Source organism: Rhinolophus sinicus, chromosome 10 (assembly GCF_057876585.1).
Source record: "Rhinolophus sinicus isolate RSI-liver-muscle chromosome 10, RSI-T2T, whole genome shotgun sequence".
In the NCBI taxonomy this organism is placed as follows: Eukaryota; Metazoa; Chordata; class Mammalia; order Chiroptera; family Rhinolophidae; genus Rhinolophus; species Rhinolophus sinicus.
This window is the reverse complement of record NC_142510.1, coordinates 18,652,225-18,674,901: the sequence shown is the minus strand read 5'-3', so window position 1 is coordinate 18,674,901 and position 22,677 is coordinate 18,652,225. Positions and strand designations below refer to the sequence as shown.

The window sequence follows — 22,677 nt, the reverse complement described above, 5'->3', positions numbered from 1 at the left end:
GCACTGTTTCAAGCATCTGTTAAAGTATTTATCCTTATAAAATACCCTATTACGCAAGTAGTCACATTTTGCAGACGAGCCATCTGTAAGACATGAGGACTGAACTCCACCAGGCTGTGCTCTGCAAGGACATATATTGTTCTCTAATATATCATCAGGTATTCAACAAAACAGAAACATCTTTTCTTTTTAAATATTTCCCTGGTTTCCAAATTTCAGAATTACCATGTACTGAGGTAAGTGAAACAACACAAAAAAATGTACACTGAGAAAAGGTGATCATCTTTGCTCCCTCCCCCTACAAAGTAACCAGCATTAAAGATGTGTTTATTTCCTGTCACATCTTTCTGCACTCAAAAACCAACATTCATAGGCACCTATTAGATGTTTGTTGATTTGCTTTTTTGTTTATAGTTTTGTTTTTTGATTTGCTTTTTTTCTTATTTAACATATAGCAAAATTGATCTCCTTTTGGTGTACAATTTATGAATTTTAATTCATAGATTCATGTAACTACTACCACAGTCAGGATATAGAACATTTCCATCGCCCCCAAAACTCCTTCATGTTCTCCCTTTGTAGTCACAACCAGCACCATCCCTAAACCCTGCCAAGTGCTCATCTGTTCTCCATGACTACAGTTCAGTGTTTTGAGGACACCCTGTAGTGGCTTCATGCAGTACGTAACCTTGAAGACCGGCTTCTTTCACTCAGAATAATACCCTTAATGTTCACCTGACTTGTTGCACGTAGCAGTAAGTTGTTCCTTTTCATAGCTGAGTGTGCCTCGCGTGGATACCCCATAGTCTGTTTATTCATTCACCCACTGACGGACATCTAGACGACCTGCAGTTTGGGGCAAGCATGAATAGAGCTGCTATAAATATCTGCGTACAGATTTTTGTGTGAACATATTTTCATTTTTCTAGGGTAGAAAATATTTGTTACCACTAGGAGAAATAATGCAATACTACCTGACAAAGAACATGTAAACTCTTATAGTTCCATGTTAAGACAACCCAGTTTTTTACATGGGCAAAAGATTGGAACAGACACTTCACAAATAAGATATACAAATATGATAAGGACATGCAAAGACAATCAACATTATCACTTACCAGGGAAATGCAAATTAAAGCTACAATGTGATACAACTACATCCTCACTACAGTGACAAAAATTTTAAAAGACTATTTACGTGTCAGTGAGGATATGGGACAACCAGAATTCTCATGCATTGCTAGTGAGAGTGTAAAATGGTAGAACACTTTGGAAAACAATTTGGCAATTTTTTATAAAGTTCAACATACACTTACCACGCAACCCAGCAATACCACTCCAAGGTGGAGTTTGTGAGAAATGAACATTCATGTCTATAAAAATACTTACATGTAAATGTTTATATTCATAATATATTATTCATAATAACCCCAAACTGGAAATAAACTAAATGTCCAATAACCAGTGAGTGGATATACAAATTGGGGTATAATCATACAATGGAATACTACTCAGCAATAAAAAGGAACAGACTAATGGTACTTGTGACATGAGTAAATCTCAAAACCATTATGCTGAGGCAAAGAAGCCAGACAAAAGAGACCATATACAGTATAATTTTATTCCTATAAAATCCTAGACTAGACAAAAATAGTGACGGAAAGCAGGTCAGTGTTTACCTGGAATCAGAATACAAGAGTGGAGATGAAAATGCAAAGATGCCCAAGGGAACTTTTTGCAAATAATGGAAATATATGTATCTTGATTATAACGTGCATTTTCATACACTGTTAGGTATGTAAATTGGTAACACTTTTTAGAGGAATAATTTGACAACACTTGTTCTAATTAAAGTATATATACCCTTCTATCCAGTGATTCTGCTTTGGTCTCTATTTTAAAGAAATATTCATAATCAGTGCACAAAAAGGCCTATACAAGGAATTTACCATACCAGTTTGTAATAATGAAAAGGCAGAATCAACCTAAATGTCCATTAATAGGGGGATCTTTATAGAAACTACGTATGGCATATTCATGCTATGGCATGACATGCAGCTATGAAAATAAATGAGGTAGATACATCTGTGCTGATATGAAAAGATCTCAGAGAAATGTGAGATGAACTACAGTAGAGAGGGCTACCCCAGGCTGCAAGTGGGGCGCATGAGAGTGGGGGTTACATGTAAATCTCTCTCCCCATCTACACACCTCCCTCTCTCTTTGTGTAGAAAGGTAAACAATATTTACTTCTGGGGATTGACTGGTATTTGCTGGGACATGTTAAAAAGGATAAATGTCAAGGGAGAGTTTGACCTTACCTATCTATATTATTGTTTGAATTATTTTACAGCAAGAATGTATCCTCTGTTATTTAGTAATTCTTAAAAATACAAAATAAAACAGAAAGAATAGTTCTAAAGTCATTAGCCTCAGATTTAAATCTTGCCTCAGTGCCTACAAGAGTAGCAGCTGCTCACTAAATATTTTTGTTGAGTGACTAAATGAATGCTTTTGCCATTTTCAGTTTTGTAAACTTGAAGTCACTTCACATACACAAGCCTCAGCTTTGTCCGTAAGGGAGGAAAAAAATAATACCTGCCTTACAAAGGCTCTTTAGAAAATGAATCTTTTCGTTCCACAGGTAGGTATTTGGCACCTGCCTTGGGCGGGGCACGGCCACAAGACCCTGGGAATAAACCAGTGGCGAGGTCAAGGCTCGCTGTCCTGCAGGGCGAGGGTGCACGGCAGCAGCACGGACCTGGGGCGCAAAGGCTCCCCGGATGCTCCTTCCTTCTCCCCGTAACTGGAGGCTGCGGGTACCAGGAGTGCAGGCGCCCCCCGACCCGGCCACAGGCCCCCATTGCTCTAGCGGCCTCGCCAGAAAATGCTACAGAGAACGAGGGTCGGGAGCGGGCATCCGAGACGGAGCGTCCGCTGCCGGAGCCCAGAGGCGGAAGGAAGCTTGTCCCTGTGCAGCCGCCGTAGCGGCGCCGGAAACGCGTCCCGGCCACGTCGCGCGCCGCGCGGGCCTGGGGCGAGTGAGGCGGGATGGCCGAGCGCGCCGGCCTGGCGGCTCCGCTCTGCTCCGAGCAGTTCGGCTCCCGGGCCGCCCGAGGCTGCTGCGCCGCTGCGGACGGGCGTCTGCACTGGGAGGCCTGGGGCGGGCTCTCCGAGGCCTTTAAAGTGAAGCCCGAAGGGCGCGATGGGGGCGCAGGGGGTGCACCGGGGCCCGCCTCTCCGCTGGCCTCCCGGCTGCTGGCCGTCTTCCTGCCCCAGGGCTTCCCGGAGAGCGTCAGCCCGGACTACCTGCCCTACCAGCTGTGGGATTCCGTGCAGGTCAGCGGGGCGGCGTCCGCCGGGGCGGGCGGGCCACCTGTCCCCCCGCCCGCAGACGGGACGAGTCCCAGGTCACACACCAGGAGAGCCGATGGCAGGCTTAGACCTCCGCGCTCCCGCGCCCGCTCCTCACCCGACCGCTCTTCTTCTCCAGGCCTTTGCCTCCAGCCTCTCCGGCTCCCTGGCCACTCACGCGGTCCTCCTGGGCATCGGGGTGGGGAACGCTCAAGCCTCCGTTTCAGCGGCCACAGCCACCTGGCTGGTGAAAGGTAAGCTGGGCCCCAGGAGCCCGATCTGTCGCCACTACTCCCAGCCCTGCCATCTCTCTGGTCTCCTCCTTTTGCTCCTCCTAAGAAGCCCAGCCTCTCCTTTACCCCTCGCCCCGTGTTCTGGACAGTGATGTGTATATTTACAGACGACGCCTGATTAGATCTGGGGGCCACGTCTCCCCAGTGCCTAGAACAGTGCCTTGTACCCTGTTAATGAAAAAACAAAATTCGGTTGAGTAAATCTGACCTTTTTATTGGCTTCATCCAATGTTAATTGGCCTCCCCATGCCGGAATGCCCTCATCCCACGCCACCCCCTTGCAGCCACAGCCATACTGTTCAGAGTCCCTAAGTCATCTGGAGCCCAGATCCCCTAAGCTAGCCGTTCCCTCCCTTTACCCTGGTCTCTGTGGAGAACTGCCTACGAGTGCTGTTACTGAATCAAAGTGCCAGCCGCCTGGGTTTGGGAAATTAGTTAGTACTAGGGGGGAATAAATCGTAGTTGGTCTCCCGAGTAGGAGAGAGAAGGTTCTGGGAAGAGTCAAAGGCATTTTAGGTGGTGCTATGCATAGTAACTCTAGTAACTGTTTGTTTAGCATGTACCGCTTTTTGAAAAGCCACTAATAAATAAAGGTACGGTTTGGTACCGTGGCCGTGCAGAGTGGGGCACGGAAGGGAAACTACCACGTGTCTCACATCAGCAGCACCATGGCCCCCCACTGCCCTCGGTGTCACAGCTGTTGCCATATAGATACATATACACGGAAACACTGCACTGCTTAGTTTAGTTTGCGTAGTTTTAGAGCTTTATGAGAAGTGTATTGGGCTGTAGACAGTCTTCATGACTGACTTCTCACGTAAGACACTAGGATTCATCTGTGCTGATGTGAGCCCATTGGTTTTTCACAGCTGTCTACTAGGACATTAAGTGAAAGAAAGGACCCGAATTGTTTTCGCCGATGAGCGTTTGCAGTATCCCTAGTCTTTTGCTTTTATGAACAATGTAGTCAAGACTGTTTCTGGTCCGTGTCTCCTGGGTGCACACTGAGGAGCTGAGTCTGAGTACGTCTGGCCCCTCGATCCCGCTGGTCTGTCTAGAGCTTACCGGACTAGACAGAGCTCCCATGCAAATCAGCCATTTCGGTGCCAGGCCCCACAGGCCCAAGGCTTTTCCTTCCTCATCAATGCCTCTCTCCCCAGATTCAACTGGCATGCTGGGCCGCATTGTCTTTGCCTGGTGGAAGGGGTGAGTTTCTCTCCCGGTCAGAGACTTCTGGCCACTCCCCGCAGACCGTGGTCCTGCCTGTCAGCCCTGGCTGTATTGTCAGCACCCCCTCCCTCTGTCCAGTCTCCAGGGGAGGGGACTTTCAGCAGTTACATCATTACAGCCAAGGAGTCTTTCGTTACAGGACCCAGTACAGGTGGCTCACCACGGGTCCCCTGGCAGTGAAGCCACAGCCATTGCTGTGACCAGATGTGCCTTCAGGAGCACTGGTTTGCCACTGGCTGCCTGTCACCATGTGTCCTCTGTGTGCTTGTTGAAAGAAGCCTGGAGGGACAGTGCTTGGAAGGAATGAGTACTCCAGAGGCTACTGTGCTGGTTCAGGCGCTTCGTCAGACCCTGCTGAGGGAGTGAGGCGTGGCCTGGGCGGGTCACCAGGATCCTTCCCACGTGCGATCACTGGCACTGTGGGTCCCGAGGGACTGAGCATTTGTGCTGCCTGCTGCCTCCTCGAGTCAGTGCTGGGCAGCCCCAGGAGTGGTTTCTATCTGCCAGTTACTGTGGTCATTAAGTGAGGTAGTTTATGCGATTGCTTCACACATTGCATGGCGCCTAATAGGTGCTCGGTAAACATTTGCTGCCGTTAACACTTCCAGTTGCCTCATAAGCTCTCTGTATCTTGTCTGTAATTCTCATAACAACTTTGTGGAGTAGGATTAAATGTGTACATTTTACAGATGTGAAGCAAACCTACGATGGAAGTTACCCACATCCCATAGCTTGTAACTAGTAAGGTGGGATTTGAACCTGAAGCCTGTAGTCTTTCCGTGGTATCAGGCTGCGTTACTGGGCAGAGCCCTAGACCAGGCCCACGTGTCCAGGCCCGCCTTTGTTTGCTGTGTGGCCCATCCCCACCCAGGAGTGCCCCCTTTTCTTCAGGAGAGTTCAGATGAAGGGTCAGGGCTAACCCTGCACTGGGGCTGCCACGTCTCCCGCGTTGGGGCCTTGGAGAGGCAGCCCAAGGTGTCTGCACGGGGCGGGGAGGAGAAGCCGCTGTCCCGTGCTGTGTAATAGGAGTACGCTAGGTCTGGAAGTCAGCGCCTGGCTCTTGCCCTTAGCCCCCACTCCCCGCGGGATCCGAGGGAAGTCACATGCTTTCTCTTAGTAGTTAGCTATGAAATGCAGGGGGGTTACACTAAATGTCGTGTTTACCAGTGCAAAATATGTGGACTGCTTGCTGGGCACCCTTGAAGCAGGAGAAGAAGAGGGGAGATGGCAGGGGAAGCCAGGGCTAGCATCTGTCAGCAGAGAGCAGGAAAACGGGGAGCAGCCATAGGCAGTGTTTTCCCTTGGTCTGTGTGTCATGGGTTAGGAAAGGGAGAACACTCAATGGCCATCAAAGGTCCTCCCAGCTCACCGGGACATTTCAGGCAGTAGTGACAGGGTGCTGGGGCAGACGTCTGGCTGGGATGCGGGTTTTCCTAAGCCCTTCAGACCGTACCATGGCCTAAGGGTGGCCGGGACTGCCCGCAGGGGGTTTTCTCCTTAAATCTAACTGCAAACCAGACTCTCCTCCCCGACAGGAGCAAGCTGGACTGTAATGCCAAGCAGTGGAGGTGAGCAGGGCCTTGGAGGAGGGGGCTCTTCATTGGGAAGGCCTCACCTCTGACCTCTAACCTCCGATCCTTCCCACAGGCTTTTTGCCGACATCCTCAACGACGTGGCCATGTTCCTGGAGATTATGGCTCCCATGGACCCGATAGGTTTCACTGTGATCATTTGCATCAGCAACCTGGCCAAGGTAGCCTGGTGCTGTGTGGGCTCAGCCTGCACCCAGAGGAGTGAACAAGTTCAGATGTTTCTGCTCAGATGCAATAGTATCTTCTGTTCCTTCTCCAGCCATACAGCCTCGGGTGTCAGATAGTCAGTCTGAGGCAGTGCCAAGAGCCACGGCACGTGAGGGTGCTCTGTGCTCAGCATCCCGCATTCCTCTCGTTCTTTCAGTAAGCTATTTACTGAGTGTCTGCCTCGTGTTTGGCACAGAATGTGCCCCCCCCACCCCCGGCTACAGGTATTCCCGATGAGAAGCTTCGGGGCGAGAGGCGCAGCAGGAAGCCTGGCCTAGGGAGGAGACGCAGGCAGTCCTCCCCGGGCTCTGGGTCCTGACGGATGGGTTGAAGGTGCAGGGAGGTTATTCTGAGCAGAAAGAGCTGCATGGGTCATGGTCTGGCGGCAAGACAGCACAGGTCACGTGGTGAGGCTATGGGGACACGCGAGGCACCTGCGAGCTCTTCCTCACAGTTCCTTCAGGCTGGCCTCCTCCAGGGGGACGTGGAAGCCAACCAGGTTCGGTGAAGACGTAGGCCCGTCTTCACCACAGGGTGAGTGCCTGGTGCAGAGAGAAGAGGCCTAAGGCGACGTACGACCCTCGCACAGGCCCATCCGTTCAGAAGCCCATCAAAGCCGTGTTCCTCACAGGGCGCTGCCGCTGTCTCACGTGCAGCGGGTCTTTGCAGAGGAGGATGTTCGGCTGCCTTGGCCCGGGCACTCAGTGCCACGAGCACCCTTTCCCTGCAGGGCAGGAAGCCCCAGGAAAAACCACTGTGGTAGCTGTGGACCCAGGTCTGCCACGTTTCAAATTCTGCTCCGAACCCCACCTGGGGCCTCAGTCTCTTCACGTGAGGGATAAAATGGCCACGACCTCCATCCTTTTCCCTCCCTCTCCCCCTCAACCCGACCCTCTCTAGAGTTCTCGTTTCGGTGACCAGCACCGCTGTTCCTCAAGTACACCAGCCCAAAGCCTGGCGGTCATCCATGTCTCCTCCTCCCCCTTCACCTGTCACCTCAGCCAAATCCCCACTCAATCCTTTTATTTCCCCTCCTGACTCTCCAGTCCATTCATCCTCTGTCCCCGTGCCACCTGGCGGTTCCTTGATGCTGAAAGAGCACAGTCGCTTCCTATGTAGGCTCCAGCTCCCGCTCTCACTCCTCTTCAGTCCTCGTGGAGCAGCCCATGGTCCTTGTAAGAATGGACATCAGACCTGGTCACGTCCCTGCCCATTGCTCTTAGGATAAAGACGAGGCTGGGGAGGTTCCATGTGGTCAGTGCCTAAATCTGTGCCTGACATCTAAGATTTGATCAGTAGGCGATGAATGAAGGTGGTCAGTGACAGTCCCCAATGAGCTTGACCATCCTGGATCTCAGAGTGAGCGACCAGGTGTCCTGGGAGGTGAGGCAGCAGCGTGGGCTTTGAACTGGCCTGGCGGCATGGATGGGCCTTTGCTGGGGCACTTGGAGCGTGGAGTCCGTTCCAGGCAGGCGGGCAGTAAGCAGACTGGACCAGGAGCTGCAGGAGGGAGGCTGCGGCCAAAGGGACATTAGGGCTGCGACTTCTGGGCTTGGGGGTCTCTGGGCTTCCACCTGAGGGAAGAAAGTGAGTGTCCTTAGGGTTGGGTCCACAGGGTCAGATTGCAGGCAGAACATGAGTTTTCTCCTAGAACAGGGCAGGGGTCATGGACCCAGCAGAAGAGCCGGTGAGAACAAAATACCAGGGGTGGCGTCCAGCGTTTTGCTCTGGGGTCACCTGAGGCCTGGTTTTCTTGAGCTGGTTTAGCTGTTTGCGTGGCTCGCCCACAGAAGCGTCCGTGTTGCCACAGCTCGTGGCCACTCGGACCATTACTCTCCCCTCTCCCACGCAGTGCATTGTAAGCGTGGCTGGTGGGGCCACTCGGGCTGCACTGACCATGCACCAGGCTCGGAGAAACAACATGGCCGACGTGTCAGCCAAGGACAGCAGCCAGGTGAGCAGCCGGAATGGGAGGGATGGCAGCGCGTCAGGCCAGATCACTGGAGGAGTGTGGAGAGAAGCACCCGAGTGCTCCTGGGTTCCCCGGACGCGTCCCCCCTCAGGAACTGTAGGTTGTTAGGGAAGGGGAAGGAAGCACACCGCAGGCCTCGCTCCTCCTAACCCCTCAGCCCTCCCCCCACCCCAGCTGTGTTTCTAAGGCTCCAGGCTTCCCTCAGTGCACAGATGCAGTGACACCTCCCAGGGGCAACCTGGGCTTACGTGCAGCCCCATAGCAGACCCAGGCTTTATTACCACTGACTGTGGCTGCTGGAAGTGACTGTTCCCACCTGGGGAAGAGGTGGTCCCTCTGCTCCTGAGCTCCCCCGGCTTCTGGTCCTCAGTTTACTGTCATACCCCCACAGCCACCCCCGGTAAGAAAAGCTCTCCAGCCCCGCACACCCCTTTAGTGCCAGGACCAAATCTCCTGGGGAGCACAGTGGTAGGGGTACCCACCCAGACTCCTCCTCCCTCATGGGGAGGTGGAGCCGGCAGCTTGGGGTCCTTTCCCCTGGGGTGAGCTCAGTCAGGCCATCTCAAGCCATCAGAGGGATCTAACAACATTGATTCTCCAGGGAAGAGGTTTAGATCTTGTGCCTTTCTTCCTAGGTCGTTCCTTGACCAGTTACTGCATATCAAGGGGTTAGGGGAGACCAGTCTTTTTAAACCACGAAACAAAAATACTTCCCCACTCTGGATATTTTCTCGCCTGAGTGTGGGGCTACTCAGGTGACTCTTGCAAACAAAGGAGACATGTTTCACGGGCATTGTATCTACCGGGGCAGGACGGGCAGATGAAGTAGCTAGTATCTTTTAAATGACAGCTCACTCGCTAAAAATGTTAAAAATGTACGAGGCTCCCTCATCAGCGTGGGGAGCACTGGGAGGCTCTGGGACAGGGAGGAATGTGTGAAAGGGACTCAAGCCTATTGTCTGGCCTGGCAGGGAGCCCTGCAGCTCCCAACCCCTCTGCCGTTTCCCAGGAGACGCTGGTGAACCTGGCAGGGCTCCTCATTAGCCTCTTGTTGCTTCCCCTGGTGTCGGATTGCCCCAGGTAAGCGGAGAGCAAGCGCCAGGCGGGGTGCTGGGGGGGGGGGGGGGGCCTCTGCCCCTGTTGACCACCTCACTCTCTCACTTCAGCTTCACCCTCGGCTGCTTCTTCCTCCTCACTGCCCTCCACATCTACGCCAACTACCGGGCGGTCCGAGCCCTGGTGATAGAGACCTTGAACGAAGGCCGGCTCTGGCTGGTTCTGAAGCACTTCCTTCAGAGGGGGGAGGTACTTGATCCCACTTCAGCCAATCAGATGGAGCCACTGTGGACAGGTGACCCAGCCCCCTGGTTTCCAGTCCTGTGTCTCTCCACCTGTCCCCCTGCCTGGGATTCCTGACTTCCCACTTCCCACAGGTTTCTGGCCGTCTCTGTCTCTCTCCCTGGGGGTCCCCCTACATCGTTTGGTCTCCAGGTAAGTACCCAGTGTCTCCCACTCATCACTACTGGCACCCAGTACCCACACATGCATGTCATTCCCCTTACACGCTGGCCTTCCCACTAGGCCGCACCTGTGCTCTAGGTTCTTTATTTCTACTGACCAGACCAGTCAGCAGGGTGCTTGAGGGCAGCAGGGCGTAACATCCGAGGTGTGATCAAACAATACGGTGAATGTTTAAAGTTTAAAAATTTATTATAGTAAAAGACACGTTGCCATTAACCCGCCTCAAAATGCTCCCCCTCGTTCTGGCCGCTTTCTGAAGCAGTTCTGGAAGTCCGCTTTCGTGAGTGTCTCTAGTTGCGCTGTTGTGGCTGCCTCGATATCCTGAATCATTTAACTTTGGGGAAGAGCCAGAAGTCGCACGGTGTCAGATCCACTGAATAAGTGGGTGAGGTCACACCATAATGTTTTTATTTGATAGAAATTGCCCTAGCAGAAGCAGTGAGTGACACGGAACGTTGTCATGATGGAGGATGATTTATGGCACACTTTAAAATACACCTTCTCTCAACCATAGCTCACATCTGACTGACTACACCGAACAAGTTGAAACTTGTCACACACTGTTACTAAGGTTCCGATGCGCTGCTTCCCATGTTGAAGATCCCTGCCTTTCTGTTGGATGGCACTCAGCAGCAGCATTCACCGTATTTTGTGATCATAACAGAAAGGTTCCGCGTCACACATCGCTTCCGGTGTACAGCAAAAACATTATGTGTGTCCTCATTCACCTTATTCACTGGGTCTGGAACCGTGCGACTTCTGGCTCTTCCCTAAGGTCAAAATGACCATGACAGGAAAATGTTTTGAATCAATTCAGGTCATCGAGGCAGTCTCGACAACGCAACTAAAGTCACTCACGAAAGAGGACTTCCAGAACAGCTTCAGAAAGTGGCAAAACGATGGGATAAGTGTGTCCAAAGTGAGGGGGAGTATTTCAAGGGGGATTAATGGCAATGTATCTTTTACTGTAATAAATTTTTGTAAACTATGTTTTGATCATACCTTATAGACTAGATTTAAAGGATATATTTGTTGGATGAAGGAAGAATAGGTGGATGAGGCAAATGGATGACGAGATGCGGGAAGAAAGGAAGGACGGGTGTTGGCTGTCTGAGAACAGCTAAAGGATGGACGGGAAGTGTGCACATTAGGGTTAGCGGCCGCTGTGCAGCTGATGGGATGGTTGCTCCTCCCTTTGCTTCCCCCTCCCCCACTGCCCTCTCCTTTCCTTCAGAGTCTCTGAGCTGCAGCAGCTGGTGGACGGACACCAAGAACCCTACCTTCTCCACTGGGATCAGCCGCAAAGTAAGTGCCATGTCCTCCCAGCCTTGGACTTGCCCTCCTGGGGTCAGCCTCATTCTTGTAGCTCCAGGGCCATAAGCTCTGGACAAGCCCTGGACCACTTGGAGTCTATGTTCTGTTCTGAGGGGAGATTAGACTGAGACATTGCAGCTGCATGCCCCAGTGAAATGCCCTTTACCCCTCTGCAACATGGAGCTAACAATACCGCCTTGCTACCTGCAGTGTTTTGTGAGGATCAAAACACAGTTAATCCAATGGGATCCTGACCTTTGATTACCTCAGGGGAACCACTTTTTTCTCCCATCGGGGGTCATCTCTTCAGGGAAAAAGTACTGGAGTTTATTGGTCTGCTGGTCGCGTGGTAAAAGTGCTTACTCTCACTGGCCATTAAAGACCTGCAGAGGAAACCGCCTCAGTGAGCTGCTGTGAAACCGCAAACTGTTCAGAGCATTGGGGAGCAGCAGAAGGTGGTGTTGGAAAGGAATGCACGAGAGGTGGCCTTCCAGGCCAGGCCAAGGTCTCTCGGGGCAGACGGGAATGAAGCAGAGTGATAGGGTTAAGTGTGTGGGGAGGTGGCTTTCACTGGTACCAGTCTGTCCCTGGGTCTCCAGACCAGGTCCAGGTGGTTCTGAGCCACATGGCTGGCCCTGAGACCATCCTAAGGGCTGCCACACACGGGCTGGTGCTTGGAGCCCTGCAGGAAGAGGGGCCGCTCCCAGCAGAGCTGGAGGAACTGAGGCACCGAGTACGAGCAGGTAAGCGCCTCCTAACCTAGACTGCTGAGGATTTAAAGTGGGGTGGAGAGAGGATGCTGGCTCTCTCTCTGCTTGGCTGGGGGACCCGAGCTGGTTCTACACCCTCTCCAGGTCCTGAGAAAGAGAGCTGGGTCGTCATCAAGGAGACACACCAAGTGTTGGACAAGCTATTCCCAAAGTTCTTGAAAGGTAACATCCTTCAGGCTCCCTGGCCTCTGGCGCCTTGTCCCCAGGGGCTCTTCCTGCCCCCTCCCCACCCCTCCACCTGGGAGGGGGTAGACCCGGGTTCTCTCTGTGAGCATAAGTCTGGGCCTCAGTTTCCCCGTCTGCAGGATGGAGGGTTAGGACAGTCCCTGAGGCTGTCAGTGTTGACAGTCTGTAATGCCAGTTGGCTGAAGGACAGGAAGTGAGGGCACTTCCACAAGTGACCGGTGCTGATCTTTTATTTAGCACCTGCTCCTTTTCAGCCTTTTCCATGTGCTAGCTCTGAATTCTTGCTGCAATCTGATTAGGTTTTAGCCTCATTTTATGCCAGAGGTGACCCAGCAGAGCAAGGCATAGGGCCTGCACCCAGCCTGCCGCTCCTTTCCTGCCTCCAGGGGCAGCCCAGACTCCTCCCTTAGTCCCCCTGTGACACCCCCCCCCCCCCCAGGACTGCAGGACGCGGGCTGGAAGACAGAGAAGCACCAGCTAGAGGTGGATGAGTGGAGGGCCACGTGGCTCCCGTCTCCAGAAAAGAAGGTCTTGTGAGTAGCCGACGGAGGCCCAGGCCCCAGCCCAGGAACCTGAAGCAAGGACACGGCCCCAGCAGGACTTGGGAAGGCAGCTTTATTTCTACTTAGGGGAGCTGCTGCGACAGGTTGGCCCAGGCCTCCTAGGAAGTAACTGCCAGGCACATGGGCTGGGTCCCTGGGAGAGACCAGGCAGGGAGGAGAACCAGGGCCTCCCTCCTCCCACCCGCACTCCTGAGGCTGACCCTGCCTGGCTGGGCCCATGGCGTCCCTCACGGTCAGCCTCAGGCATAAAAGCCCCAGAGGAACGTGGCCACAGCCATCATAAGCAGAGCGTTCAGGTTGACTACACGGGCCCAGCTCGGGTGCTCACTGATGTCTTCCAGCCGCCGGGCGCTGGCCGCTGCCTCCTCCTGGGTGGGCAGTGGGACCCTGCCCTCCCGACTGCTGCTCATTCCACAGAACCACAGCAGGCACTGGCGGAGCAGGCCTGGTGCCCGGGACTGGGCCTCTGCGGAAGTCAAGGCTACAGTTAGAGGGACTCGGCCCCGCCAGCCCCTCGCCCCCGTGCCGGGGCAGTGCCTTACCCTCCATGTCCACTGCCAGCTCGGGGCGCCCGTTCTGCACGGGCGCTGAGGTTGGGCCTTCCTGCTCGTCAGCATCCAGGTCCTCCCGCTCCTCCTTGCTGTGCCGGAGACTAAAAACCAGGCGATGGAGCTGGGGAGTGGAAGCAGGGGCTGAGCGGGTGGTGTGCTCCCCACCCGCCCTGAGGTCTTGCCCACAGGGCACTTCCCACACCTAGCCCAGGTCAGCCGACCTTCCATGGCTGCCCTTTGCCCTCAGGCTAAACCCAAGCTCCTCCCTGGGTTTGGAAAGCTCAGCCTTTTTCTCTCCTCGTCTCCTGTCTACACTCAGAATTGTACTCTCCTCTGGTCCTGCTAACACAGTTCTCCCCCTGTTGCCTTCCCCCCACTTCTCCACCTGTGGAATCCTGCCCCCCCCCCCCCAAAGCGCCCTACGGCACAAGACCAAACCCTTTGGTGGGCTTTTAAGATGGCATCCAGTTCCTCTCGGGCACCAGTCTGATCTGTGTTTTGAGTCCCAACAGTCATGCCAAGGACTTTGGGGGCTTTAGTCACCTCCCCCACAATCTTCAAGCTACTTCCCCCAAACCACCTCAGATAAACGTCATTAAGTAAAAACACCGTTTGCAAATGCATCTTCTAACTGGACCCCCAGGCTGCCCTCACCAGCCCTTAATATACAGAATCAAGCCTCTCCACTGGGCATTCCTGGAAGGAGACTGACAAACGCTGTGGACAGGCCTGCCCTAGCCACGTGGTATATGGTCCATGCCCATCCGGAGGGAGGTCGGCACTTACGTGCTTGCGCGGGATGGGTTCTGTGCACAGGGAGACCACCAGGGTGAGGAGGCTGGAGCAGGCGAACAGCACGATGGCGAAGTAGAGGTAATGCACGCGGCACAGGAGCGCAGGGCACGCGGAGGGCCTGACGCAGCTGCCAGACCCAAAGGAGAACTCGGGAATGAGGCGCGCCAGGCCCATCAGCAGGCCGCCAATCAGTCCCCAGAAGGCGCCCTGCGGGGGAGAGGACGTCAGCCTGCTGTGATGCCCACGCCCTGCCCCAGGCTTAGCCTGTATTCACGCTCACCTTCTCATTGACGCGGGGCACAAAGAGCGCCAGCACGAAGACCGCGGACACGGGCGGCGCCAGGTAGCTGGAGATGGCCTGGATGTAGTCAAAAAGCTGCCCGCCCTGCGCTGCCTGCACCACGGGCAGCCAGGCCACCGACACGGCCACGATGAACACCACCCAGAGCCTGCGGCGGGCGGCCATCAGGAGATTCCACGCAGGTCCCCCAACGCCCCCTAATTCTACGAGCGTTCCGTGCCCCCACCCCGGGATGATTGAGGGGCAGGAGATGGGAAACCCAGGCCGCACCGTCCTACTAGCAGCAGCTCGCGGTCGCCTGCACGGGGCCGCAAGCGCGTGTAGATGTCCATGGTGAAGAGTGTGCTGCTGCTGTTAAAGATGGACGCCAGCGAGGACATGAGCGCGGCCAGCATGACCGCCAGCATGAGTCCGCGCAGACCTGTGGGCCGACGGGAGCCGTGAGTCCCGGGCCACCAGGTCTCCCGGGAGGATGCGGGTTTGACGATGGGTGATTCCTCCCGGCTGCAGTTCCGCAACGTGCCTGCGCCTGTGGGCAGGCGGCCACCTGAGTGCCCGTCCTCACCGTTGGGCATGAGCTTCACGACGAGCCGTGGGTAGGCGATGTTGGAGCAGCCCACCTCCGTGCCGCACACGCGCTTGCACACCTCCGGCACTACACACGCCACCTCGTCTGCGGGGAAGGGGGCACAACACTGCTAGTGGGGACTGGGAATTCTAACGAAAATGAGATGGGACCCCTGGTGGGAGGTGAGACTGGGGGACCGGATTCCCGAATCTTAGGACGGGAATGGGAGGCAGGCACCTGGATCCTTGCACAAGAAAGGGTCTGGATGGGTCACAGACAGGATTCGGTCGGGGCTGGGGTGCATAAGTTACCCGGGTACAGAATGCGGCTGATCATTCCCGGCATGACCATAAGGAACATGGGCAGCAGCTTCAAGTAGCCGCACAGGATACAGCCCGCCTTGATGTGGGTCAGGTTCTTCCCTGCCAGGCAGCGCTGCACAATGACCTGTACGAGGGGCGTTCAGCTGCCTGCGTCCAGTCCAGGCTACCTCCCCGCCTCAGGCCTTGCCTCACTCGCCGCTGTAATTCAGGCCCTGCTTGGCTCAGCGTGGCCCCACCCAGGCCCCCCGGGTTTAGCTTTGGTCCCGCCCATTTCAGCTACACCTACAGCGGTTCTGGTTCTGCCCCAGCCTCGCCCCCCCTCCCCCCGCGCAAGCCCTGACCCCGCACCTGGTCGCTGCACCAGTACCAGCCTGATACGATGGTAAGCCCCAGGAGCAGCGCGGGCCACGGCAGGTCGCCTGTCACAGGGTCCCGGAGCAGATGGTAGGAGTCAGGCCGGGGTCGATAACAGATGCTGGAGATGTTGCCCACGGCAGGATCCTCGGACACGGTCAGCGACGTCATTGCCCCCAAGTATTTTTCGAAAAGCCCCGAATACCCGCCCACCTCGTGGAAAGCTGTGCGGGGAAAGGCAGTCAAGGGACCCAGCGTCCACGCCAAGATCCTCCCTAGGACCCACACGCCTGAGACGCGCCATGTCCCAGCTCCCAGGGTCAGAGGCCTGCGACCCTCGACCTCCACGCTCCCTCCCTCATTGGGACATACCGTAACCCATGAGGATGAAGGCCCCCCCGAGAATGACGAAGGTCTGCACGGTATCCGTGTACATCAGCGCTGCCAGCCCTCCTGCAACGGGCCTGGGTCAGTGGGGACAGCCCAGACAGGCTGCTCCCGGATAAGACGGTGTCTGTGCGAATGTGAAAAAGGTGCCCCTTCCTGGAGAACAAATTTCAAAACGATGGCCCCTTCTCCGGCTCATGCACTCCGGCCACAGAAGCAGGACTTGGTGAGCAGAATATGGCTGAGTGACGCTCCTCGCACATCTCCCGAGCCCTCTCCCTTCCCTAAGCCCCTGCCACGGCCACCTGTCACCGTGTAGATCATGGTGATGCCCAGCAGCGCGATGACAGAGGCATAGATGTTCCAGCCCAGAGCCTGTTGAATGAATACCGCCCCAGAGAACATGTCCACCTTGGAGAAAGGAGCAAGCATACAGGTGAGGACCCAAACGCCAGGGCAGGGACCCAGGTCCACTTCCTGCCCAGACCACGACCCTGTGTGGCCACGCCTCAAAGGTTCCCTCATTTTTCGATGGCCTGGCTTTCCCGGGTCCCATCCACCGTGGCCCGGGTCCCAGAAATCGATGCTTTCTTGGCCCTGCCTCCATCGTAATCTTACGCCTACTTCCCCTTGGCCCCGCCCCTCCAAGGCTTTTGAGACCTCTGCTCGGTGGCCCCGCCCTTCCAGGGCCCAGTCCCGCCTGCCGCGCACGCGTGCGCACCGAAATCTTGGTGAAGATGTACAGAAAAAGCGAGAGCACGGACAGGTAGAGGCGAATACGTTGGCCGCCGAAGCGCTTGCGCAGGTACTGCGGCATCGTAATGACGCCCGCGGTCAGGTACACAGGCGCGAAGAGCCAGCCGAGCAGCAGTACCACAAACAGCGCCTGCGGGCACAGCGCGACAGCCGAGGGTGACTCCCTGTTTACGATGCTGCCCTGAGCGCTCCCCCCCCCCCCCAGGGTACCAAAGACCTTCTCTTTCTGAACGTGCTGCTGTAGAGGCAGCGTCGAATCTGGGGCCCAGAGGACACAAATGCAGACGATATCCCTGGGCCCTGAGCATTAAGGGAAAGGTTCTTGACACCTTCTTGGACCTTTACCTGGAGCCATCCTTGCTCTCTCAGGCCATGACCCCTGGCCAGTCCCTCCCAAAACGGTTCCAGCCCTCCACCCCAAGCACATGAATCAAAGTACAGACCCCTCAGACTGACCTCAGCCTCTGCCAGGAGGGGCTGCTTCCACTCTCCTCTCCACCCACCAAAACCATCTGTGCTTAGCTCAGAGGCCTCCTCCTCCAGGCAGCCCTGAGCTCAAAGCCCTGGTCTCCCCAGCCCTGGGTCGCGGCCCTTAGTCCCAAGGTTTGTCTCCCTTTCACTTCTGCAAGGGGCTTTAACTTGAGATCCCCACAGACCACAACTCCAGAGCTCATCAGAACAAGCACTTCACCATCTTTGAGGCTGGTCAGCCCACTTCACAGAGGAGTAAACCAAGGCCACACAGGGTAGAGGCTGGTCCATATTCACCCAGCAAATCAGGAGTGAGGCCTACCCCTACTCTAAAAATGGACATTTCCTACATCCCCTGCTTCCATGCTGGATGTGTGCCCCTCACTTGAAACCCAACCCCACCCCACAATTGGTAAGTCCCTCCTCCAGTCTCATGTCCCCTTGGCCTGGAGCCCCACCACCTTGCCCCCCGGGTGTGACCCTTCCAGGGGTTCCTGCTGGGGTGGGGGTTACTAGACAAAAGAGGGCCTCACGTTCCATTCAAATCCAGCCACGGCCAAGCCGCTTGCAGCGCCAGTCCCTGCCAGGCCCACGAAGTGGCCACTGCCGATGTTGCTGGCAAAGAGAGAGGCTCCGACCTGGTGGCCAGAGGTGTGGGTGAGCCAGGCTGCCTCGCTCGGCCCTTCCCACACTGCGGCCAAGCCTCTCTCACCGGCCACCACACCATGCTCCGTCCGGCCAGGAAGTAGCCACCCACAGTGCCTCTGTTGGTTCTGTACATGGACTGGGGGACAGGGGTTGGAGACCTAGGGTCAGGGCATGTCTTTGGACCTCATTAGCTTCCTGAACACATTCCTCAGCTTTGTTCTGGGCTGAAGATTAACCAGTGCTCAGCTCCCCACCCTGCAAACTTCCCAGCACCCAGAGTGATCCAGGCCCGAACCCGGTGTCCAGCCACCCAAGCCTGAGCATGGCCGGATTGGGCCTGCCTTTCCTAGGGACCCTGGATCAGGCCTGTGGGCTTCCGTCAGCCCTAATGCAGATGGGGGAACAGAAGCCTCACTTGGAATGCCGACCTTGATGAAAATACTAGCCCAATCCAAAGGTGGGACGACAGAGTGCTGGCTGGCACTCCCTGAGGCTGTCAAGACTTGCTTGCCCCCCAGCCCGGTTTTTCCCTCAGAGAGCCAGCCCTTACTGCTACCTGGGGTCTCCCTGAGACCCCCCCCACGCCCCAGAAACCTGGCCCCCAGCAGCACCCCCTTGACTTCTCACCCACAAGCCGACACCGATGACCAGCAGGAAATAAGTGGCAATGACCAGTATGTCAGCAGGGTTGTCAATCAGGACACTCTGACTCCCCAGCCCGGGTGCCAAGCCTGCCTCTGTGTGTTCCTCCATTCTGTCCAGGAACTGCCCCTCAAGGGAACAATCTCTGGATTCTCACAGGGGAGGGATTAATGGTTACCTCAGGGGCAGTGAGCTGACAAATCCCCCAGGCCTTGGTCCCCCCTCTCCAGCTTTGTTTAGCTGAATCAGGTCACATCGAGGCCGAAGGCTGGTCCTGGGGAGGTGGGCCCTTTCAAGTTCAGGAGCGCTCCTTCCTGGGCCTTAGTCCCTACCCCTTCCCCAGTGCCTCAAGCTCAAAGTCACTTTCTTCACCCCCCAAAAATGCTTACCCTTCAGCCTTGACGTGATCTAGGGGGCTGACTAAGCCAGCCCCCTGGTTCTGACTAATCCAGAGGGATCATTTTCAAACCCTGACATCGTCACTCGGCTGCTCAGAAACCCTCCACATAGCTCCTCATCACTCACAAGGAAGTAGGAGCTCCTTGGCCTGGAGGTCAAGGCCCACCGTGGCCACCCCCTGCCCACCCTTCCCTTGCTCCTGCATCCCGAATCTGGACTTTCCTTCCTGCTCCCTTGCTCTTTTCAGCCCATATATTTGCGTGCCCCAAACTGCTGCGTGAGTTGTGCCTTCTGCATAAGGGCCTCCTGGCCCCCCAAACGGCCAACTCCTTCTCATCTTCAGTGCCCAGCCCATGTCACTTCTTCAGGAAAGCCTTCTCTGACTTTTCTGATACAGTTCTGAGAACATTGTATGGTCCTTGTCTGGGACCAGGCCATCTCTCCAACAAGTTAGAAACTCCCCAAGAACAGAAAATGATCTGATTATCCCTGAATACAAGAAGGGAGGGGATTGATACATAGCTGTACCTCTGCCTTTCTTCTAGAAATGACCAGAATTAGATGTCTGACTACGGCAGTAGGGTTCATGCCTAAAACGGGGAAAGAGAACAATATTTTAGGAGAATATCATGAGTTATGTTTAAGGAGTGCCGTAGTTTGGGTACCTTCAAAAGTAAACCCTACAATGAGAATTGGAGCGCAAGGGCTTTCCCGGGGAGGTGAGCCCAGTAAGGACTGCGGAGTAGGGAAATGAGACATAGAAAAGGGAAACGCCGATAAAGAGTGTGCCGCCCAACAAGTTACCACTGTGAACAGCTGGAACCCAGTCGCAATGGAGAACACACCTGACAACTGACCCCCCACAGGGCCAGGAACCTGGGGTGTTTATCCACTAATTCCTCTCTCTAACTGGTGGGCGATTACGGAACCTCCCCACCCACTTCAGGCCTGCTGGGTACAGGAGCACACTCCTTCCCCCTGAGGGCACCCTCAGACAGAAGCTCAGGCAGCAGCTGGGGAGACTGGGTGTCTGGGCACTGCCTACATAGGCCTTCCCTGATGATGTCTGCTGGGCCAAGCAGATATGGGCAGGACACCCAATGTCTGCTTCAGGGGCTGATGAAGTGCCTGAGAGGAATTCGGTATCAGAGGACACATTGGGGGTATAGGCTCTGTCATACAGGGTGTTATACAGGGTCTCTGCTCCCGCTCCCCACAGAAGAACACAGGATACGGTGAGGCCAAAAAGGAACACCCACGGAACCATAGATAGGGGAGTCACACCACTATATTCTCTCTGGCGGCTGGGCTGGAGACACAGGAAGCAGGAGCCACACAATCTGCAGCCTGCCATTCGCTTCTCTACCAACCAAACAACCTCACTTGCTAGCTCAGCCACGGCAGTTACATCAGTGGCTAATAGGCTCACTGGTTACAGCTGACGGCCAACTAGTCACAGCTGATGACCATCTACTACCCGAGCCAGCACCTTTCCACGTGAGGCCGAGAGCCTGGAACCTGCTGTCAGGGGCTCTGTCCCCACGGCTCTTAAAACAAAATCTGTGTGCTCTCACGGGGGCCGGTGGCACCTGATCCTCTATGAGCACATGTCCTGCTACTGTCCCCTTGCTCACTGGAATCCAGCCACACTGGACTCCTTTCCTTTCTCCCAATATGCCGGTCTCCCCCCACCTCCTGGCCTTTGTTCTCGCTGCTCCCTCTGCCGGGAATGCTCTCCTCGGGCTCTTTTCCTGCTTGGCTCTTTCTCTTAGACGTCACATTTGCACAGAGGCATTCTCCGACTATGTGGTAAAGTAACCCCTTCCCCAACTTCTCTTAGTTCTCTATTTTTTTCCTTCTCATCTTTGCACCTTTCTTCCTTGTTCTTTCCTTCATTAACAAACTTTTACTGAGCCTTTACCACATGCTGGATGCCGTTCTAGACCCTAGAGAGACAATGTTATCTGACAAACACATCATCTGACAAATAAGCTGTCAGGAGCTTGCATTCCAGTCTCAGAAACAGACATTAACAAGCAATAACTAAACAGATATTTGCAGTAGTGCCCAGTGCTGTGAAGGAGTAGGGCGGGGCTGTCGGGCGAGTTCCATTGCTTGATCACACTCATCACCTGCGCACTTGTTTGTCCTGGGTCTCCCCTACCACACTTCAGCTCCACAAGGGCAAGGAGCATGTCTGCTTGGTCCCCTGTGGTCTGCCCAGCACCTGGCATGGAGCCTGGCACAGGAAGTGTTCAATAAACACTTGGAGAATGAATGGAGACAGGTGCCTGGGCAGACTCAGGGAAAGGAGCCTGAGACAGAGCAGGACCTAGGGCTCTGCCTGAGGCAAGGGCAGAGGACACCTCACCTGTCTCCTGCCCACACATGCTCTGCTTGGCTGTTGGCTCTCTCGCTCTTCCTCAAGCTGAAAGAGGCTCTGAGGATCCATTTCCATCCTCAAAGATCCCTATAATTTGGATCTAGGAGTCCATGCCCCCTCCCTAGGGACCTGCAGGGTCCAAGGTGAAGTTCTGGGGCTCAGAATGGGCCCCAGGGCTCGGAGATTCAGATGTAGCCTGAGCTCCACACCTAAAACCCTCTGGCTCCACCCCTCTCTTCGGGGGCTTAGCTCAGGTGTCACTTGCTCCAGGAAGTGTTCCTTGACTCCCAGGCTGGCTCCTCTGGCCCCCAGGGCGTCCCTCAGTCACTGCCTTGACCACACCAAGTGTTACCCTCTGCCTAGAGGAGATGTAATGAGCCGGTACTGGTAAGAGGGATCTCTGCTTTAGTGCCCAGATCCAAAGGGTGGGCATACACTGGCATTTCTGGACAGACCCCCACCTCTGAAAGTCTTATAGGGAGGGGGGAAAAATCTGGAAACCAGACAAGATGGCAGAGGTGGGGGGAATTGGGAAGGGAATAGATTAAGTCCTTATTTCAAGAATATAGAGCGGGCTGGCCAGTGGTTCAGGCTGTTGGAGCTCCATGCTCCTAACTCCGAAGGCTGCCGGTTCTATTCCCACATGGGCCAGTGGGCTCTCAACCACAAGGTTGCCAGTTTGACTCCCAAAAGGGATGGTGGGCTCCACCCCCTGCAACTAACAACTGGCAACTGGACCTGGAGCTGAGCTGCGCCCTCCACAACTAAGATTGAAAGGACAACTTGACTTGGAAAGAGTCCTGAAAATACACACTGTTCCCCAACAAAGTCCTGTTCCCCCTCCCCAATAAAATCTTAAAAAAAAAAAAAAAAGAATATAGAGCTAATGAAGGGGAATGGGGGCCGGAAGTTTCTATGGGGCCCAGCTTGAGCTCCTGTCCTGGCTCTGCCACTATCTGTACAATTCTGCTATGGTGGCCGCCCTTCCGAGCTGTCAGGCTCATCTGACGTGTGAAGGACAGCCTGCAAGGCTGAGGCTGGAGGTCCCACTCCAGCCACAGGGTGGTGGCTTAGAACTGGCTGTGGAAAGAACCAGC

The 22,677-nt window shown here is 54.9% G+C and overlaps 2 protein-coding genes across 6 annotated transcripts; one reads left to right on the top strand and one right to left on the bottom strand.

Moving 5' to 3' along the window:
* Positions 1-2,998: 2,998 nt before the first annotated feature.
* On the top strand, positions 2,999-14,161 carry RUSF1 (RUS family member 1). 3 transcript variants are annotated; one of them, XM_019717290.3, is made up of 13 exons: positions 3,002-3,339; positions 3,494-3,608; positions 4,808-4,853; positions 6,413-6,445; positions 6,525-6,630; positions 8,529-8,630; positions 9,658-9,728; positions 9,815-9,999; positions 10,082-10,139; positions 11,404-11,474; positions 12,083-12,226; positions 12,338-12,415; positions 12,879-14,161. In XM_019717290.3, the coding sequence occupies exons 1-13, from the start codon at positions 3,052-3,054 to the stop codon at positions 12,974-12,976; spliced, it is 1,395 nt and encodes a 464-aa protein (XP_019572849.2). In that variant the 5' UTR covers positions 3,002-3,051; the 3' UTR covers positions 12,977-14,161. The 3 variants fall into 3 exon arrangements, with proteins under 3 accessions (XP_088657608.1, XP_019572849.2, XP_019572850.2); XM_088801482.1 differs by lacking the exon at positions 12,083-12,226 and having other exon boundaries at positions 2,999-3,339; XM_019717291.3 differs by lacking the exon at positions 6,413-6,445.
* On the bottom strand, positions 13,038-22,448 carry SLC5A2 (solute carrier family 5 member 2). Of its 3 annotated transcripts, none has more exons than XM_074322677.2 (14): positions 18,784-22,448; positions 18,221-18,292; positions 18,042-18,146; positions 17,003-17,167; positions 16,587-16,692; positions 16,267-16,347; positions 15,889-16,118; positions 15,529-15,664; positions 15,173-15,322; positions 14,920-15,070; positions 14,629-14,797; positions 14,340-14,555; positions 13,545-13,674; positions 13,038-13,468 (listed from the first exon to the last, which is right to left on the bottom strand). In XM_074322677.2, the coding sequence occupies exons 1-14, from the start codon at positions 18,907-18,909 to the stop codon at positions 13,242-13,244; spliced, it is 2,064 nt and encodes a 687-aa protein (XP_074178778.1). In that variant the 5' UTR covers positions 18,910-22,448; the 3' UTR covers positions 13,038-13,241. The 3 variants fall into 3 exon arrangements, with proteins under 3 accessions (XP_074178778.1, XP_019572847.1, XP_074178779.1); XM_019717288.3 differs by having other exon boundaries at positions 15,215-15,322; XM_074322678.2 differs by lacking the exon at positions 18,221-18,292.
* Positions 22,449-22,677: the final 229 nt, after the last annotated feature.

Bases quoted from the DNA above. Each gene is read 5' to 3' on its own strand.
- SLC5A2 (XM_074322677.2), bottom strand. From the start codon at position 18,909: ATGGAGGAACACACAGAGGCAGGCTTGGCACCCGGGCTGGGGAGTCAG. The intron at 16,348-16,586 runs GTGGCCGTGGCA...GGCCCGTTGCAG, and splicing joins CATGATCTACACGGTGACAG to GAGGGCTGGCAGCGCTGATG. The intron at 14,556-14,628 runs GTGAGCGTGAAT...TCTCCCCCGCAG, and splicing joins TGCCCCGCGTCAATGAGAAG to GGCGCCTTCTGGGGACTGAT.
- RUSF1 (XM_019717290.3), top strand. From the start codon at position 3,052: ATGGCCGAGCGCGCCGGCCTGGCGGCTCCGCTCTGCTCCGAGCAGTTC. The intron at 9,729-9,814 runs GTAAGCGGAGAG...CTCTCACTTCAG, and splicing joins CTGGTGTCGGATTGCCCCAG to CTTCACCCTCGGCTGCTTCT. The intron at 10,140-11,403 runs GTAAGTACCCAG...CCTTTCCTTCAG, and splicing joins CTACATCGTTTGGTCTCCAG to AGTCTCTGAGCTGCAGCAGC.